The sequence below is a fragment of the Myotis brandtii genome, unplaced genomic scaffold (genome assembly GCF_000412655.1).
Source record: "Myotis brandtii unplaced genomic scaffold, ASM41265v1 scaffold174, whole genome shotgun sequence".
Taxonomy (NCBI): Eukaryota; Metazoa; Chordata; class Mammalia; order Chiroptera; family Vespertilionidae; genus Myotis; species Myotis brandtii.
In genome coordinates this window covers 1,030,729-1,050,912 of record NW_005356437.1, presented here as the reverse complement: position 1 = coordinate 1,050,912, position 20,184 = coordinate 1,030,729, and the positions used below count along the sequence as shown (strand labels likewise).

Sequence of the window (20,184 nt, the reverse complement as noted above, 5' to 3'; positions counted from 1 at the left end):
GGGGCGGAGCTTCTGGTCGGGGCGGGGGCGGGCCGAGGCTTCCCTTCCCGCCTCGCTTCCTGGCTACCCAACCAGCTGAGCCTGAGGTTTTCTGGAGTCAGCATCCTGCTCAAGAATTCACATAACTGCCTGTCCAAACCTGTTCCCAGACCAAACCCAAAGGACTGGTAATAGAGGGCTGCACTTTTTTGTTGTTGTTAATCCTCATCCCAGGATATTTTTTCATTGGTTTTTGGAGAGAATGGAAGGGAGGGGGAGAGACACACAGAGAGAAACATCTATTTGTCTCAGACTGATTTGGTTGCCTCCTGCAGGAGCCCCGACCAGGGCCTGTGATGGAGCCTACAACCCAGGCACCTGCCCTTGACCGGAATGGAACCCGGGATCCTGCAGTCCGCGGATGGATGCTTTATCCACTGAACCAAACTAGCCACACTTTTTTATGCAGTTATATTTTTAACCAGGTTCAAAACCGTAAGCTACAAAGTGAAGCTCAAATGGTGTAAATTTTGCCAACAGACTGGGTAGAATTTTGGGGACAAAAGGTTCTAATTAGGCCCTTGCAAGTCTTGCAGGAGAGGTGATGGCCAAGGGAGTTTTCAGCCACCAGCCACCCATTTCTTTAAAATCCAGAAAAGCATTGAAAGTATGGGGGAGAGGAGCAATAGGCCAAATCAGCGTGGCACTAGATGCTTTCATCTCCGTTATCTCATCTAACATCCCAACAACTCTGGGAGATCAGTGTTTTCCTATTTTACAATATGAAAACGGGCCCAGGCAGGCCCAGGACTGAATCTCCATCATGTTAACTGTCCTCTTTACTTTTGCTAACATCTTATTTTTCTTCTTTTTAAAATTTGCTCTTAACTGTTTTCCCCCGCTCCTTTCCTTAGGCCTCTGCCATGTAGATACTTAACCCTGGATAAAGGAGTCAGAGTTTAAAAAGATTGCAACCCTTATTGACCATGTCTGTGTTTTTAATTTTGGGTAGCCAGGTGAAATACAGGATGCTCAGATAAATTTTAATTTCAGATTAAAAATGAATTACTTTTAAAGTATATATTTATACTGAAGTATCACTAGGGCACTTATGCTAAAAAGATTTGTTGTTTTAAATTGTGGTATATACACACAATGGAATATTATTCAGCCATAAAAAGGAATGAAATTCTGACACATGCTACTACATGGAAGTGCCTTGAGGACATTATGCTAAGTGAAATAAGCTAGTCACAAAAAAAGTCACACTTAATGAGGTATCTAAAGTAGTCACATTCCTAGAAAATAGAATGGTGATTGCCAGTGACTGGGGAGAAAGGTAATTGTTTAATGGCTATAGAGTTTCAGTTTTGCAAGATGAAAAGGTTCTGGAGTGTTGGTTCACAATGTAAAAATACTCAACATACTGCACTGTACACTTAAAAATGGTTAAGATGGTAAATTTTTTGTTATGTGTGTTTTACCACAATCAAAAACATACTTCTGGGACTGAACACAAGTTCAGTAACTTTCTCCTCTAGTTACTCCCTATATCATTTTTTATCTACACTAATAAAAGAGAAAGATGCAAATTGACCATATCTTTGTGACACCCACCAGCCAATCAGGAGTGATTATGCAAATTAACCCAACAAAGATGGTGGGTTAATTTGCATATGCAGGTGCTAAGTGGTCAGGGGCGGGACACTTGCGTCATCGCCATGGCAACGACGCAGGTGTTCCACACCGCCCCAGCTGCTCAGAGCTTCTGAGTAGCTGAAGGTGGGAAGGCGGGAAGGTGGCTACGGGCCGGAGCAAAGGCAGTGCTGGCAGCCAAGGGAAGGAACTCCCATTATTACAAGAATCTTTGTGCATTGGGCCTCTATTTATATTTTTAAAAAATATTTTTATTGATTTCAGAGAGGAAGGGAGAGGGAGAGAGAGAAACATCAATGGTGAGAATCATTGATTGGCTGCCGCCTGCACGTCCCCCACTGGTGATCGAGCTCACAACCCGGGCATGTGCCCCAACTGGGAACCGTGTGACCTCCTGGTTTATAGGTCAACCGCTGAGCCATGCGGGCCGGGCCCCTATATCACTTTTTATATAGCAGATATAATCATCTTATTTATTTACACATTTATTGCTAGTCTCTTGCCGTTAGAATATATGCCACACAAGGCCAGGGGTTGAGTCTGGCTTGTTTACTGTTGTGTCCCTTGCATCTATTAGGTAACTGATGCCTGAAGGAGTATGGTCAATTCTGTTAACTTTGAAAACTTATGATCCCTTTTTTGTATATTCAACATCTTTCTCAACTGGATTTCCCCACCCACTACCCTATATCACCCGTTAGTGACTACCCTGCACTCCCCTTCAGAGTAAAATAAAAACTCAAGAAACTAATTAGATTTACTCTTTTCACATTCTGTTCTTGATCTTTAGTCCTTCCTACTCTAGTTTCCACCTTCTTTACTGCAGTGATGCAGCTGTAAGGTGACCAGTGACCTGCAACCTCCCCTCCAAGACATCCCTGCGGGATGTTGGAACTCCACAGTAATTAGTCCCAAACCCTGTCCTCACTCCAAATGCTGAACCAAGACAGTCTCATCCTTACCCCCTGCTTTCATAACTACCAGAAATAGGCAGAGGATTCAAATGTCTAGCCTGGCCCTCTCTGAGCTCCAGAACAGTATTTCCAACTGCCCTACTTGACAGTGTTACAAAAAAGCTTGTGAATGAAATCGCTTCTATTCCCTGTGGGTCTCTTCCAGTGTTCCCTTTCTTATACTACTTCCATTTATCCATTATGGCAATCCAGAAACCTATAAATCATCTTTGATACTTCCCTCTCCCCAGACTCCAGATCCAAGGCATTGTCAATTCCTGTCTATTTAGTTGCCAAGTATCTCTTGATACCATTCACTTTATGGACCAAGCTGTTCACCATCTCTTGCTTCAGTGCTTTACTCTCACTAATGTGATCTCTACACATCACTAAACACAGAGCACATTTCCTGTTCTTATCTTACCAGCCAGTGATTTTATTAAAGACAATTCTTCTATCATCACTGTTTTTAAATAATATCTACCATTGTTCGTAGAATACCAAAATCCTTTATGTGACTTACCAGGCTGTGGGGACTGACTGCTACTTACTCTTTAGCCCTCCCTTGCTCCCAGTAAGCCTCTCCATTATTTTTGCTGTAGTGATACTTGCTTTCTTTCATTTCCTGAACTCCCCATGGTGCTTCCTAGTTGGCCTTTGTACAGCCTGTCTCCTCTGCCAGAAAGCATTCCCAGTGACTGTGCCCACTGAACTGCTTTTTCTTCACCATCATCAGCTGTGTCATTCTGAGAAAACTTCTCTCTGCCTGGTAACAACCTTCACAGAATTGTTGAAAGGATTGGTTGGTACTTCTAAAGTGCCCATACCGGTGGCTGGCACTTAATAAGGGTTCACTGCCAGCCTGATTATTACCTTCCTAACTAGGCCAGTTCCCCCTATTTTATAGCATTGTATACCTTTTTCCCCCTAACATTTGTCATAACTTTCATTTGTGTATGTAAGCATCTTGTACCCTAGCGTAGTACCTGGCATGGGATATGGTGTTCAAGAAATACTTGAATGTTTCTACAGGCTTAGTCAAAATTATTATTTATAAAAGACTAAAGACATGGAAAGGATACAATTGATAAAAGAATCTGATGTTGTTATTAGGAAAACTAGGCTAAAATCAGTATGACATTTATAACTTCTTATATTTAGGTTTGAAAGTGTAAATGCCTAACTACTGAGTGGTCAGAGAGTTGATGACAAAGGGAGCCCAGGCTTACTTGATCACAAATCTAATTATGATGAAGCTGGTAAAATAACTGAAACACTCTCCTTCACATTAATAGAATTGTGTCCAGATAATGGAATATTCCCATCCATTGTACCCAGAAACTAGCCACATCACGCTCAGTTCTTAGGGTTGTTGGAATGCATGAAGCGGACAAGAAGCAGATCCAGGAATGACTATAATCAGGATGGGGAAAGGCATGGGCGCTAAGGTTGAGGAAGAGAGCCGATAAAAACCAATCTGTCTTCTGCTATCTGGGAACAGCAAAACATCTACTCTGAACCGTGAGTAGTTAATTTATAATGATGGCCATTTCAGAGCGGCAACTTTGTTCAATATTAAGAAGACTTGGTAACAACTAAACCTACTCAACAAAGAACAGGCTACCCTGGGGTGAGTGCCTCATCGTTTGCTTCTCAGACTCCTGACTTGCTCCTGCAGGGATCTCTCCATAAAATGGCATGCCTCAAAAATCTTTTATCTTGAAAATGTTATGCAAAATGTGTCCTTGACTCTGTAACTCTTAAACTTGTATTACCATAAAACTGTTTCACTTACCATCAGGTAAGGTAAAACTGCTGTCCCGTGAGTCTTGTGCCAAGTCTTCACACATTACTTAGAACAAGGCCCAATTTATTTTCAGGTACCAGTTTGAAAAAAACAAAATTACCCAACCAAGTGGATGGTAATTGGTTAGGGTAGAGAAGAGGGATGTTGTAGAAGAAATTCCTGCAGGAAACACATCCTTTATAGTCTGGCTCAGATATGGTACCTCTGCTTTTAATCTTATTTTATCTATCTATCTATCTATCTATCTATCTATCTATCTATCATCTATTTATTTTTGTTAATCCTCACCTGGGGGTATTTTTTTCGTTGGTTTTTAGAGAGAGTGGAAGGGAGGGGGAAGAGAGACAGAGAGAAACATTGAATGTAAGAGATACATCAATTGGTTGCCTCCCACACGTGCCCAACTAGGGCTGGGGACCGAGCCTACAACCCAGGGAATCCAACCAAAGACCCTACAGTCCATGGGCTGACGCTCTAACCACTGAGAAAACCCAGCTAGGGCTGCTTTTATTTATTTAGTTATTAAATATATTTTTATTGATTTCAGAGAGGAAGGCAGAGGGAGAGATAGAAACATCAATGGTGAGAATCAATGGTCGGCTTCCTCCTGCATGTCCTACACTGGGGACTGAACCTGCAACCCGGGTATGTGACCTGACCGGGAATTGAACCGTGACCTACTGATTCACAGGTTGACGCTCAACCAGAGCTATTACAGCCGGGCGGTTACGGTTGCATTTAATCATTTTTAATAAACTTACAAGTTTCCTGATGAAACCAATCTCTCACAATGCTTCAAAAAATGTTTTTCCAAGTATGCTGTGTTTTTTCTGGTCCAACTCAGCTTTCCCAGAGAACTTAAAGAAATTCCAACTAAAAATGTCTGAAAACCACTGTTCCAAGACAGTGCTGGGAAGACTGTAGTCAATCAACAGTCTTCACATGCCTTGGTTTTTAGCTACAGAATAAGTTTATGGGTAACTAGTTACCCCCTATTCCCATTTCTACCCCAAGTCCTTTGCAATAGATGAGGCTCAATACTACCAGGAGTTCCCATGGATGAGGGATTTGGGAAATATGGTAAGGGCTGGCCCTGATCTCTCTTGAAAATGAGAAGACAAGGCACATTTTTGTCTCCTCTCTCTGTCTTCTGCACCTGAGGAAAGACGGGACTGTTCATAAAACAAAAAGGCATGACTTAGGCTGTCTAATTTGAGTGGAGTTTTGTACAGGAAGTGCTTCAAGCTAATGGTTCACACCAAGGGCAATTTAGACCCCCAGAGGACACCTGGCAATGCCTGTAGACATTTTTGTTAAGACTGGGGAGTGGAGAGGTGCTACCGACATCTAGTCAGTAGAACCTAAGGATGCTGCTAAATATCTTATAATGCACAGGGCAGTCCCCCACAACAAAGAATTATCCAGCCTAAAATATCAGTAGTTCAGGGTTTGCGACACCCTGATTTAGGCCAAAGTTTGTTGAGAGATTTCATGGGCAAATAAAAAAGACTAAGAATGTGAAAATATTGCATCCCCTTTCCCAAACACTTTCTCTTGATATTGTACTGAGCCCCATTATCTCTATTTATTTATCTAAATCTATATATCCCCTTCTCTATATAATACTTTTTGAGAATCATTCTACCACTATTTTTTCAGCTAATAAAGTACAAGATTTACATGAAGAGTTCCTTTTAAACTTCAGACAAATGAGTGATGGGTTACACAAAGTACTCCTTGGTTTATATGCCTTAAGACTTACAGCTTAATGTACAGAAATTATACTATACTTCCTTCCTCCAAATAGATTTAATTAAAACCCCCCAGTTCAACTAGGTTAAAAAATTCATAGCCATCACTATAAGACAACTGACATTCATAAATTTTCACCTGCAGTAATTAGATAATTAATCCCCTGAAAAGGACAACCCTTCTGAAGGAAATTATGGCAAATTCTATAGGAGTACTACAATCACATTTATTTACTTATACACTGCCTTCCTTCATAAATAATCTGAAGTTGCATTTTACAAAAGTAAAAATACTTGTATACGCACAATTTCGCTGTTCCTTTGTTCTTTTAATTAATCCAAATTTCATTTAAAGATACCACCTATATTTAACAGGTTAAAAATTTCAAATGATCTTTCTTTAAGTTATGGTATTTAAACCTGAGATATGTAGATGAAGGCCATGTTAATGATGGAAGCAGAGATTGGAGTGAAGCAGCTATAAGCCCAAGAAGCCAACAACCACCAGAAGCCAGGAAAAGGCAAGGAAGGATCCTCCCTGGAGCCTAGAGAGAGCGAGCCCCAGCCATCACCTTGACTTCAAACTGCTAGCCTCCAGAACTGTGCAAACATAAGTTTCTATTGTTTGAGCTCCTTTGTTATGGCACCTTAGGAAATTAATAAAGATTTTGGTACTTATTTGTCACAAAATACTCTTAAATCTAGGATTGTTACTGGTCTTGTTTATCACAGTTGAAAGGAGATAAAATGCAATGAAAGAGTAAGTCATAATTCACCTCCACTGTGGTTGATGTTTGAAAAATAGTTCCAAATTTAATTTAACCATGCAGGAAACAAAACTAGAAAATGAAGATACTTTTAGAATAAGTTCTTCAATGTTTTATCGTATTTGATAGCAGCTTTTTTTTTTATTGGTTACAAAACCTAAGCCCATATACAAAATTAGGAACACATTTAGATGCCTCTTTTGAAAGAACAGTTTAGTCTTTTAACTGAGTTTAAAAAAAATAAAAACAATGCAATTTTTCAACACTGTTTTGAAAACTTAAAAGTGCAACAATATACTTAGCTTTCTTTATCAACGAAATGGCGCAATTCCAATTCAAAACTGATAAGGTCACAACAAATTGAATCAAGCAAATGCATACATACGTTGCACTACTTGATGCTAATGTTCACTTATTTTAGTTTGCACTTAAAACACAAGAGGAAACAGGAATCGGCACAATGGAGGCCCAATTTAATCTCAATGTGTGCAAAATTTAAAAGGTAACTGTCAGTAAGTATGGAAAGTCCAGGAGAAACTAAACTGGAAGGGGTACAATTCACAATATCAAGAAGATTTGGACTTTAAGGGTTTCACCGAAATTTGTGACCTTAATTAGCTTTGACTCTGTTATTTCCTACTTGTAGGGAACACCACACATTTTCAAAAATTTAGACTACAGTGTCTGAACAGGATGCAGTTACCATATGAAGCTTTAACTCAAAATTTGGATAAAGAAAAAAGGCACAATGAACTTCAACTCAATTTTATGTGCACAAGAGTTGAAAAGTCTGAGCCACCTTAAAGAGAAATTGATTTTAAAATTTATAAAACCTATAAATAATCAGAGGCGAAACCACTATATTAAAACAGATTCTCTAGCAAGTAAAAATCTTGCAGTTTAAACATACGCTTGTATCCACTTTAGATACAAGACAAAATTCACTCTTTAAAGTGGCTCCACCTTGGCAGATACATATATTTGTAATGAATGCACGCCTGCTATGTGTTGCTTACCAGTGAAAACACCCCAGCTGATTCACAAAGTTCTGATGGCATCTATTTCATCTTCATCACAGTAAATATACACCCCCCACCCCATTGGATAACTAAATTAGTTTAGGTTTTCTATCTCTTCACATCAATGCATTGAAAATCAATACCCAGTAAACAATAGCAATAAAACCATTTAGGTGATAGCACAAATTATTCAGTTTTAAAAATTTCAAATTCATATTTTTTCATTAATAATGGGGTCAAACAATTTACCAAAAGCAGTGACTGGTATAGTAATACCATATTTTCCATAAGGACTTAAAGATCACTGCAAATCAGGTTTATGTTAAATAACTGCAGATTATTCTTCTACACAGATCGTGTCTGAATCTTTTAATATGTGAATATGCTTAGAGTAAGATCTGAATTAACTTTCCCAATACTCAAAGAATGAAGTTTGATGACACTCCTTAATAGTTGCTGGTCTGTTGCCAACCACATTATCAAAAGCACTGGTTACTAAGTAAAAAATATTTTAAGACTAAATTACAGTAAACATGAAAGCTCCACAGTTTAAACCCAATACAAATCAACCATATTCAATTATCAATTGAAAATGAAAATATTAACTCCTGAAAGCTAAAAGCAAGATTTTCTTTTTTAACACCACCAATGTGTACTTTAGACCTTTGTTTTTTTCTTTATAGTCAGGGACTCTTGCTTTCAACTTAAACAGAAGTTCAAGTCCATAACAGGTTGCAGCTCAGGTAAAATACCATGCACAGCATTTGATTACTTCAAAACAGCAGGAACACACAGGCTGAAGTAAGTGGTCAAATAGGGCTTGCTGTTCTCAAAAATTAGGTATAATGGCGAAAGCCATCCATAGCTAAAGTTCTTCCTCCAACCCTGGCTTCTGAGGCAGATAACAAACACATCAATTACGGGTAGATGAAGTACAGTTTTTCAAAACTTATCTGTTTAATCAATAATTTCTTTTTTTAAGTTACTTTTTGTGTGTCAGTTCCACCAATGAAAATCATTTGGCTTGTACTTTAAAATCTATTTTTCCACATAAAGAATATGAAAATATGTTTGTGGAGGACAATGATGGAGGCTCAGGTCAGGCTGCACCTCTTTAAAGTCTTCCAACGTGTATATACATCATACCAAAGTGTCTTGATCCACAGCGCACCATTTTCCAAAGGAATATCAAGTGGACAGCTGATGTGCCGCCACTATGGAATATTCTAAACTGGAGATTGCAGTTGTCAGCGTGTGGCACCAGGGAACAGGGAATAATAGGGTAGTTGAAATTGTTAAGGAGAATTCTAAAACAGTTTAGGAAATCATGCATATGCATTTACAGTCCATGTGATAGTGACTTTTGGCAACTGCAAAGTGACTGAGACATGGCTTGCTTTAGAAGCATCAAAACGAAGAGGCATTTGTGTTTTGGAGCCTTTTGTTGTTCTTCTCATTTGGTAGCCATCTGGTGGTGCTTCATACTGAATGTGGGAAAGATGCTGCACTCAATTGAACTCAAAAATTAAATTCTTTTGTTTGAAGGTTGGCTGTCGGGTCAAAATTGTAAGTACCTCCTTGTGTTGCTTCAGGAATGAGGCTAGGATCTTCATCAATCTATAAAAAGCAAGAAAAAATCCTGATTATATTAAGATACTATACATTATGGTATAAGCAGAACTGATTTACTTCTTAAGAGAAAATTCTGTACAGATGTTTTAACCACCTAAAAATATTTATCAATAATATTATTAAGAACTTTAACAATATAAAATTGAACACATATTTAAAAATTGACTTGCTCTTTAGTTCCCGTAGCTTTAGATTTATTGTACCTATCTAAACATACCTAATTTCTATAATTACTATCTCTTCCCATTTAACAAATTACAAATGCAACAAGAACTGTTTTTATAAATTTACTATAATGAAGTTTCAGACATAGTATTTAAGAAAACAGATTGGTGGAAAATAATCATTAATTTTTTTAATTTAGAGTTTTATAAATAACTGGAAAAATACAACCTCAGGAGTATCTGATAGAAATATAGTATAACTTAATTCATAATAATAAAAGAAAAACTCTTAGTTTTATATATGTATTAGAGGCCCAGTGCACAGATTCATGCACACTGAGAAGAAATTAATTATAAGAAATATGTTAATATTGCTATTCGCCCTTTTTCTATAATAGAAGTGTCAGAGATGAAAGGAAATTAGTAAAATGTATACGAAAGTAATATATAAATTGATTAATAAATAAACAATAACATGATATAACAACAAAGACATGATATAAAAACGATGATAAATTGATTAAACTTCTTCTAATATCTCCCTGTATACCACATTAAGAGTAAAAACACTTTCAGAGTGTTTGACTAATTTCCCTTGTGATGAAGTATTTACAACTTTAACTTTGTCACACACTTTTCGAACTCGAGAAAAAGCAACATATAACTGACCATGTCTGAAAATGGGTTCAGGTAGGAATAGTCCTACTCTGTCTAGATTGGCGCCAGCGAGAGCTTTATTAGTATATGTATCGTGCATGCGCGAGTCAACGTTTATTTTTAAATTGCCAGTGAGCATCATATGTACCGGTTGGCTGGTCAGATGGACATACAGTCAGTCATTTAGCCTTTTATATATAGATAGGTTTTAATGTGCATGCAGACATACCATACTTTAATATATACTTACATCATCGCCAGAGAAATACTGATCTATGATTTCAAATGCTAATTTATATATGTCTTCATTTTCATGTTGTTGTAAAGCTTCAATTTTCTCCAAACCTACCCCCCCAATTAAGCAGATAATAATTAAGCAGATGCAATAAAATTAACTGTGCTCATTTTAATCATGAAAATTCCTAAAGAATTCAGACCACTCTCCCACAGCCCCCCAAAGATAACAGTTTTTCTAAAAAACAGATAAAAACTTGAAGTGCTCTGGTTGGAGGACGAGTATCCCACTAATTTCTTCCTCTTTAGAAGCCCTTGAGGTACCCTGGTCCTTAAGGCAGGCAGTTATAAAAACATCTGAACACTCCATCTAATAGATGAGGCAGCTGTGGCACACAGATGTAAAAGCATTTACTTCAGGTTGTGTGGCATGTTAGTGCCAGAACCAGAACCAAGATCTTCCTGGATTGCTTTAATATAATCATACAGTCCCATATAATAATTTTTATCTTTTTCTTTGTTTTCCAAATGTTACTACTTTTATATAACTACAAAAAATAAGTTTTCAGAAACTTAGGGATTAACCGAGAAAAATAAGAAATAAATCTTTAAATTTTGAAGTATTTTCTTTTAAAAAATGAATAGGGGCTTATATCCTATAGTCACAATGAACTTTGGAAATAATTTTTCAGAATAGTAACTGTACAAGGCCTTCATTTATATTCCCAATATATTTACTCCACATATCAGGTGCACAAATCTATTTTGATTTTTTTTTTTAAGAGAGCAGGAGGAGGGGAGAGAGAGAAAGAAAAACATACATCGATTTGTTCTACTTATTTATGCATTCATTAGTTGATTCTTAAATGTGCCCCGATGAGGGATCGAATCCGCACCTTGACTTGCTAATTATGCTTTTATAACTAACTAGAGACCTGGTGCACGAATTCATGCACAGGTAGGGTCCCTCAGCCTGGCTGGTGTTCGGGGCCTATTGTGGCCGATCGGGGCAGGCCAGCCGGGGGAGGGACCGAGGGAGGTTGGCCAGCTGCAGGTTGGCTGTGGGAGTGCACTGACCACCAGGGGCCAGCTCTTGCATTGAGCCCCTGCCCCCTGGTGGTCAGTGCATGTCATAGCTACCAGCCGGTCGTCCAGTCATAACAGGTGCTTAGGCTTTTATATATATAGATTATACTTCTATGACCACTGACAAGACTCCTTAATTTCTAGAATAATTTCTTCTTGTTATTAAAAAAATACTTCCAGTCTAATGTGTCAACACTGTGACTTTAAGAGGAGTATTTGTGTTTCCTAAAAAACAATGTGAATCTCTAGGAAGGTTATGGAGTGACCATCACAACCAGTTTTTCCAGAGTATGGACTGTTTCCTGGAAAATCCTCTTGGAATGCTAATATTGTGAATAAAGAACAGCAACATATTCCAATGATGTAACAGCAATGTATCCTAAGTTTTCTTTCTAATTAGTTGTCTTTTAAGGAACTAATGTTTCAGAGTTCCATGGCTCAACTATTTTTCTTTAGTAAATCCACTCTTACCTCCACATTCTTCTATTATTTCAGCTATTGTGCTTGCTTCATCACCAGCCATTATCAGAATGTTTTTCAGACCATCTAGAACCACCTGAACAACTTGAGAATCTTTTACTGACAGTAAATTACAGAACGGTGGTATTACATTCTGCTGTACAAGGTACTCAACCTAGACATAAAAAAAGGAAAAATATTTTTATTTACATAATTATCTTTTCCTCAAAAGAACACAGTACAGGGTTTATAAACAATCAATAATTCTTTTTTATTTATTTTTTTGTTCTTTTAATTTTTTTTTTTAATCCTCAACCAAGGATATTTTTCCATTAATTTTTAGAGAGAGAGTGAGTGAAAGACAGAGGGAAAGACAGAGAGAAATATCAATGTGAGAGAAACACATCGATTGGTTGCCTCCTGCACAAGCCCTGACTAGAGCCCTGACAGGCCAGGGAGGAGCCTGCAACCAAGGTATGAGCCCTTGACCGGAATCAAACCCAGGACCCTTGAGTCCACAGGCCGATGCTCTATCCACTGAGCCAAACTGGTTAGGGCCAATCAGTAATTCCTAATCATGATACAGCAGTATACTTTCCAATATTAACAATCATAACAGTTTCTCCAAACTCACTTGATCTTTTCTGCCACTTATTGTTAAGTTGCTAATTGCCCAAGCAGCTTCTTTTTGTGTTCCAAAGTCCCCCTGAAGATTAAAAAAGAAATGATAAAATGAATTTTTTATTAAAAACGTCTTGGTTATAAGATATTAACATACATGATGAACTCATAGTATGACTGACCTTAGCAAGCTGATGAATAATCATAGGGATTAATCCAGCATCTATTACAGCTTGAACTTGTTGTTGGTTGCCTGCTGTTATGTTGGAAAGGAACCACACTGCTTCCTATAAAATACAGTTGAATAAAATACAGGGCATCTTTATTTGAAAAATTGTATCTTTAATGTGTTTATATTGTTATTTTAATGTAGTTTACATACATAAGAAAATCACCTGAGTTGCATAAAGGGGAAAGCATCTAAAAGTGATTAGGTTATACAGAATCTCCCAATTTAAATAAGCTATAAGGAAATTTCTATTAATAATATTTGGGCCCCATTACCTAGCATTTATCCATTCAATAAAACATATGCCACCTACCATAAGCTAGGAACTATTTTGGACAATGGTGACATGGCAGAGAATAAAACAGTAAGAAAAAAAACTTTACTCATGCAGCTTATTACATTTTTGGTGCATGAGCTCCCTCTAAAAGACAGATGATAAATAAATAACTGAATTTCCTAATATTTTGTTAAAACGCATTCTAAGAAAGGTGAGTTGCTTTATTATAAAACTATTTACTTACACAATAGAAATCAATATCTAACTAGGTTAGGATGGGTCTTTATAACTAATCTTATTGCAACCTTAAGGATTTACAAGTCATGAACCAACAGGTTTATTGTAATTTTAGTGTCAAATGTGTACCTTCTCCCTCCTCTGCAATTAAGACTTAATTATAAATTTGTTTTGCCATCCAATCAGTGTTTAGAGTATATGAGTGTTCATTACAGTATTGTTGAAAAGTCTTTTTAAAAAAAATATATTTTATTGATTTTTTTACAGAGAGGAAGGGAGAGGGATAGAGAGTTAGAAACATCGATGAGAGAGAAACATCAATCAGCTGCCTCCTGCACACCCCCCAATGGGGATGTGCCCGCAACCAAGGTACAAGCCCTTGACCGGAATCTAACCTGGGACCCTTCAGTCCGCAGGCTGACGCTCTATCCACTGAGCCAAACCAGTTAGAGCTGAAGTCTCGTATGTTGGAAAATTTTCTAACCAAAATGTTGAGGGAATAAAACCAAGTTGGTAAATTCTACCTCTAAGGTCCCACAATGGTCCCAAGATGCAAATAACACAAACGCTCTAGCTGAAAAATTTTGAAGCAACTACTTGCTGAAGCTGAGTGAGTATCTATGTGAGCCCTTTTTCTTTCCCCCATGATACCTTCCTTCACTTAGAGCATATTGAATCCTAGGCTGAAACTCCTCTCCACCCATTGCTGTCTGGCTTCCTCACTTCTCAGCTCTGTTTTCAATTATGGAATACATTTAGCTATAAAAATCACACATATTATTGAAAATTTTGAAACAAAAATATTGGCCCAGAGTCTAAGAAACTCTGGCTTCTTTCCCTTCATCTATAAAATGAGATTTCTGATAACATACTTTTCTATGAGAATCCAACTGTTATAGTCAAGCAACTACATACATATAGCTATGATAGAAGAAATGATTAATTATACTGGCTTGGGGGATGCTGACATTTCAGGCAGCTAAAACTGCATTAAACTAAATACAAATCAAAATCATGAGACACCAGCTCATACCACTAGGTTGGCAATAACAACAACATCAACAACAGCAACAGTAACAATAACCCTTATCATTGCTTGTGGAAATGTAAAATGGTACAGCCACTATGGAAACCAGTTTGGCAGTTTCTCAAAAAGCTAAACATAGAATTATCACATGACTTGGCAAATCTAGTTATATACCCAAAGGAACTGAAAGCAGGGAGTAAAACAGATACTAGTGTGCCCATATTCATAGCAACGTCATTCACAATAGCCAAAAGGTAAGAACAATACAAGTTTCTATCAATAGATGAATGGGTAGACAAAATATGGTATTTATGTCCAACGGAATATTTATTCAACGATAAAAAGAAATGAAGTTTTGATACATGCTCCAACATGAATGAACCTTGAAAACATTAGCAATATGAAATAAGTCTGACACAAAAGACTTAAGTACATATTTAACAATTAATTAGTATTAAGCTTGTAACTCAAGCTTGAAATCTTGAAAAAAGCAATTTTTATGATCTTTTAATTTAGGCCCGCATCTTTAGGTCCAATCTAATTTCGTAGGGAGATTAAATTATGGTTTCTCTATTTGTTTTTAAGAGATACCAGCCATCTAGTGAGAGATTTTGTATATATTCTCATTGAGTAACTACTAATTTGCTAACTGTTGCTACTACTCAATTTATTTAAATAAAAACCCTAGTTAGTATAAAAGTATTTTTTATTCTGTAGTAATAAGGGTGAGACTTATAGCAAGCAATTAAAAACTGAAACAAAATAATTACAGAAATAATTTGAAATAATTCTCACCTTAACTGCAGTGATTTTGAAGAAAATCACAATCAAATAGCAACAACAGAAACAAAGGAACAGTTAAAAATGAGATACACAAAGAGAAAGAAATGCACTGAGGATATATGCCTTACTTTATTTATCTTCTCCTTTGGGTGTGACAAGAGATTTGGGAAGTGTGACAGGACATCACAGTTGAGAACAACCTGGGTCTGCTCGTCGGTGCCAGTCACTATGTTGCCAACTGCTCTGAGGGCTGCCGTCTGGGATGGGATAAAATATTTTCTATAAATTTATTTGTTTATGATGAAATGGATTCTATATTGTTCATAATCCTGAGAAAATGTAAAAATTCAAGGGGTGAATGATTTCCACTTATTGCATCCTTACACAAAGCACTGCACAGAACTGAGAAACAATTTTAAACACTAGCCTGTGAAAAATGGAACTATATGGGAAAATTGTGCAGGAGAAGATTCAAAAATTAAAAGAAAATTAAAATAAAAAATGTAAAGGCCCATTTTTAACAGCTGTTTTTATCTATTACTAAACTGGTACCACAGAAAGATTGTAATAAAAGCCTGGAATGGGCAAACATTTCCATCTAAGCAGTTACTTGGCGGAAGTGGGATGAACAGAACTATCAGCCATGTACACCTAATTACAGTGAGAAGAAACTGGAGAGAGAGAGAATGAGAGAGAGAGAGAGAGAGAGAGAGAGAGAGACAGAGAGAGACAGAGAGAGAGAGAGGAGGGAATGCAGTTAGGATGCTATTGCAATTATCTGGAGGAAAGAAAAGAAGTCTTGAACTAAATAAGTGGCTCTAGATACATAAGAAGACAGACATGAAGCTATGAAATCAGAATTGAGAGGATTTTGTAATGGAGGGGGAAAGAAAGGAGTAATCAAGGTTCCCAGCTTGGACTATGCCGCCTGTCCACTGAAAGGGATATAGGAAGAAGAGCAGTTTTATGGGAGAAAACGATACCTATCATTTTTGTCTGGTTAAAATAACAGTGGACTGCTTTAAGGAGTTCTTAGAGCATATGTCTAAGGCAGCGGTTCTCAACCTGTAGGTCGAGACCCCTTTGGGGGTCGAATGACCCTTTCACAGGGGTTGCCTAAGACCATCGGAAAACACATATATAATTACATATTGTTTTTGTGATTAATCACTATGCTTTAATTATGTTCAATTTGTAACAATGAAAATACATCCTGCATATCAGATATTTACATTACAATTCATAACAGTAGCAAAATTACAGTTATGAAGTAGCAACGAAAATAATTTTATGGTTGGGGGTCACCACAACATGAGGAACTGTATTAAAGGGTCGTGGCATTAGGAAGGTTGAGAACCACTGGTCTAAGGGCTTAAGGACAATTGGCTAAATGAGTCTAAAACTCAGCGAAGAATCTGGGTGAGATAAAGATTTGGAAGTCAACAAAATCAGGTTCAGCATAAAAAAGCAGAATTATGGAAGATAAGTGCATATAGACAGAACTGAAGCCTAGTTGTTAATACAAGAAAGAAAAATTTTAAAGTACTTACTTGAACTTTCACTTCCTGGTGACTCAGAAGGGGCACAAGAAATGGAACAACCCCTGAATCAATAACCATCTGTATCTGCTCATTACCTCCATCTGTCAGGTATGACAGAGCCCAAACAGTATCTACTAGAATCTATAGGAAGCAAAAAAAAGAAAAGAGAGAGCAGTTTATGTATTTGTTTGAACACTTAAAATACATAATAGACCTCAGGGGTGGTGACATAAAAAGTAATTAAATTTTATGTTTGAACCTGGTTACTTACCTGATAAATCTATTAAGTAGTAGGTATCTCTCTCTTAAAGCCTACCTCAGGATCACTTTTCACAAAAATGAGACAGAAGTCTGGGACAACTTTTACCCTAACTTCTGCAGTTATATATCAGATAGATGAATTTAAAAACAGGCAGAAAAGTAATTCTCTCTGCCCCCACAAATTGAGAGCCTAATAATCACAAGGAAGCACTTTATATACAAAATGAAACCAATATACCATGCTGCCTTAAGTCCAGAAGAGACCAAAAAGATAATCTCTCTATATTAGTGGTTTTCAAACATATCTAGCAATATAAATGATTTTTCAGAATATTAAACAAATCAAAGAAATGACAATGAAAATTACATTTTTATTTCATTTTGAAAAAATTAATTACTTGCAAAGCTCTTGAAAAATGTCCCCATTTAAAGAGGACAGAGTATAAAACATGCCCTATACGCATCTAATTTTGCAAATAATAAAAAACAAAAATCAGGCTCAGATTTGTTGATTCATTCAAAGTCAAGCAGCCTATATGTAGCTCTCGTTGGTGTCTTCACAGAGGAATATTGCACAGGTTTCATCTCATGTGAAATCTACACATGTTCCTATTAGGCTTATCTAAATTAAAGACATTCTTTTGTGCTATAATAGCAGCTACCTGCATTCAAATCTCTCCACTTCTTCAAAAACATATATAGATAAATAAGAGCAAATAAAGCCACATATAGCCTACACTTTCAGCATTACTAAGAGAACACTACGAATTTCAAATTACTTCTAAAATTCAAGCTCTTGTCTGGACCTCCTGCCCCAAGCTTGTGTGAAACTTCATAGAAGAAGAGAGGGGGTGACATATGTTAAAGGTAACATATCCTAGTAAAACTATTCCACATTATTGGGACAGAGACTATGTGGTCCAAAAAGCCTACAATATTTTCTATGTCCTTTACAGAAAAATTTGCTGATACCTTTACTAGAGGATAAGCTTCCTTCAACTAAGATGACTAAGAAAATATTTCATTGGAGATAAAAGACTAATACAAACGTGGGAATAAGAGTGATACAATAATTTATAAATGCTTTTTGTTCTGGAAAAATGGAAATACTGCAACTTCAAAAACGGGAGGACAGATGCTCTGCCTGAGAGCTGACCCCATCTACCATCCCACCATAGATCTACAGATAAGTGTATGGGAAAGCCTGCCTACTACCCAGTCTGGCTGTAACAGCTAATAAGATTAAAATAGAAATCAGAGACTCATAACATAGCCAAAATGTGCAGGCTACAACTGAAAATAACTCCTTATATCAAGAACCAGGATCATCTTAACTCAAAAGGGAAAAAACTAGTTAAAATAAGCTAATACTTGAGATGACATAGATATTAAAATTATCCACAAGAATTTTAAAGTAACTATCATAAAAATGCTTCTATGAGCAATTATGAACATGTGTGAAACAAATATAGGAAGTCTCAGCAAAGAAATAGAAGACGTTAAAAAGAACCAAAGGAAAATTTAAAACTGAAAAATTCAGTAACTAAATTTTAAAACTCACTAGAAGGACTCAAGGGTAGAATGGAAACAGGAAAAAAACAACAAATTTAAAGACAGATCAATATGAAACATGCAACCGGAATAAGAAAAATAAACAAAAAATGACTGCAAAAAAAATTGAACAGTTTCAGGGACTTGTAGGACAATAATGACAGATCAAACATGTGTGTCATCTCAGTCTCAAAAGGAGAGGTGGAGCTGAAAAAATATTTGAAGAAATAATAGCAGAAAATCTCCCCAATTTAGCAAAAGACATAAACCTACAGATTCAAAAATGGGAGGAGGAGACCAGAGAAAACAGAAAACATAAGCTCATCAACTGTTGTACAGGTAAGAGCTAAGAGTCAAAAAATAACATTTAATGAGAGAGAGAGAAACATTGATGGGTTGCCTCAACCGGGGATCAAACCTGCCACCTAGGTATGTGTCCTGACCAGGAATTGAACTTGCAACCTTTTGGTGTACGGATGATACTCCAACCAACTGAGCCACCCAGTCAGGGGCCCACTTCCCTACTTTAAAAAATTCTTTTGCATGTTCCTCTTCTGTTGTTGTTGCTGCCCAAATGCAGATGATTCCTTAAAATTCAATTTTTTGCCCCTTTTCTGAATCATACTCCATGTCCATATTGTTATAAATCCCTTAAATACTGATAAATCTTAAATTTGTATTGCTTGTTCCTTCTTGGAAACATTGCTATGGAGAAACAAGTAAATCAGAATCGACGTGTTTGTCCTATAATAAACTCATCATCTTCCTCTACCAATCTCATCCTTTTTCTTTATTCCTTTTGATGGTTCATGGCATTAATATCTATTCAAATTGCCAAATTAGAGACAAAAGTAATTTTTACTTCTTCTGTTTGATCATTTCTATTTGAAGTTCCTCACTTTATCTCTTTTTCCTAAATGTAGCAAGTGCTATATTCTTCCAAGGAGTACAACAATGGGTAAATTTCATTGAATCTAGAATTGAGTTTAGAATTGATCTGGCTTCTATTGTTCAAACTAAGATCTCTTTCTGATTTGTTGTATGTTTGTGTTTTTATAATCTTATCTTAGGTTACACACACCCATAATGTGTGTTTGTCCCAGAATTGTGTGATTTATTATTGGGATGAAGAAAACACATCTTTGCTAACAGTTCTTGAGAGGCAGTGTAGTTCATAAATAAAAACACTAGACCACATTTCCCTAGTTTGTTTTAGGACATTAAGTTCTTAGGAAGGGGTCATTTAAAGGTAACTGAAGTAACTTTTTATTTGTGACATATTAGTCTCAAATGTCATAAAAATTAAGCTTAACATTTTTAGTTATATGCTATCCTATTTTCAAAATGGATAGAAAAGTGACTTGGCAAAAGATATCTACACTAATAAAAGAGAAACATGGTAATTGGCGTACGACCGCTACCCTTCCCATTGGCTAATCAGCATATCCTTATGCAAATTAACTGTCAGCCAAGATGGCAGCCGGCAGCCATGC

At 36.8% G+C, this 20,184-nt stretch overlaps 1 protein-coding gene across 4 annotated transcripts in view; it reads right to left on the bottom strand.

The window, feature by feature from the left end:
- Nucleotides 1-7,017: 7,017 nt before the first annotated feature.
- KPNA3 (karyopherin alpha 3 (importin alpha 4)) overlaps nucleotides 7,018-20,184 on the bottom strand; it is a 105,775-nt gene continuing 92,608 nt past the window's right edge. For all 4 annotated transcript variants that reach the window (XM_005863197.2, XM_014537192.1, XM_014537191.1 and 1 more), the window contains 7 exons: nucleotides 16,889-17,020; nucleotides 15,467-15,595; nucleotides 12,968-13,072; nucleotides 12,799-12,870; nucleotides 12,177-12,339; nucleotides 10,636-10,730; nucleotides 7,018-9,549 (listed from right to left, as the gene is read on the bottom strand). In XM_005863197.2, coding sequence (XP_005863259.1) covers nucleotides 9,451-9,549; nucleotides 10,636-10,730; nucleotides 12,177-12,339; nucleotides 12,799-12,870; nucleotides 12,968-13,072; nucleotides 15,467-15,595; nucleotides 16,889-17,020 — 795 coding nt within the window. In that variant the 3' untranslated portion in view covers nucleotides 7,018-9,450. The remainder of the gene's footprint in view (nucleotides 9,550-10,635; nucleotides 10,731-12,176; nucleotides 12,340-12,798; nucleotides 12,871-12,967; nucleotides 13,073-15,466; nucleotides 15,596-16,888; nucleotides 17,021-20,184) is intronic.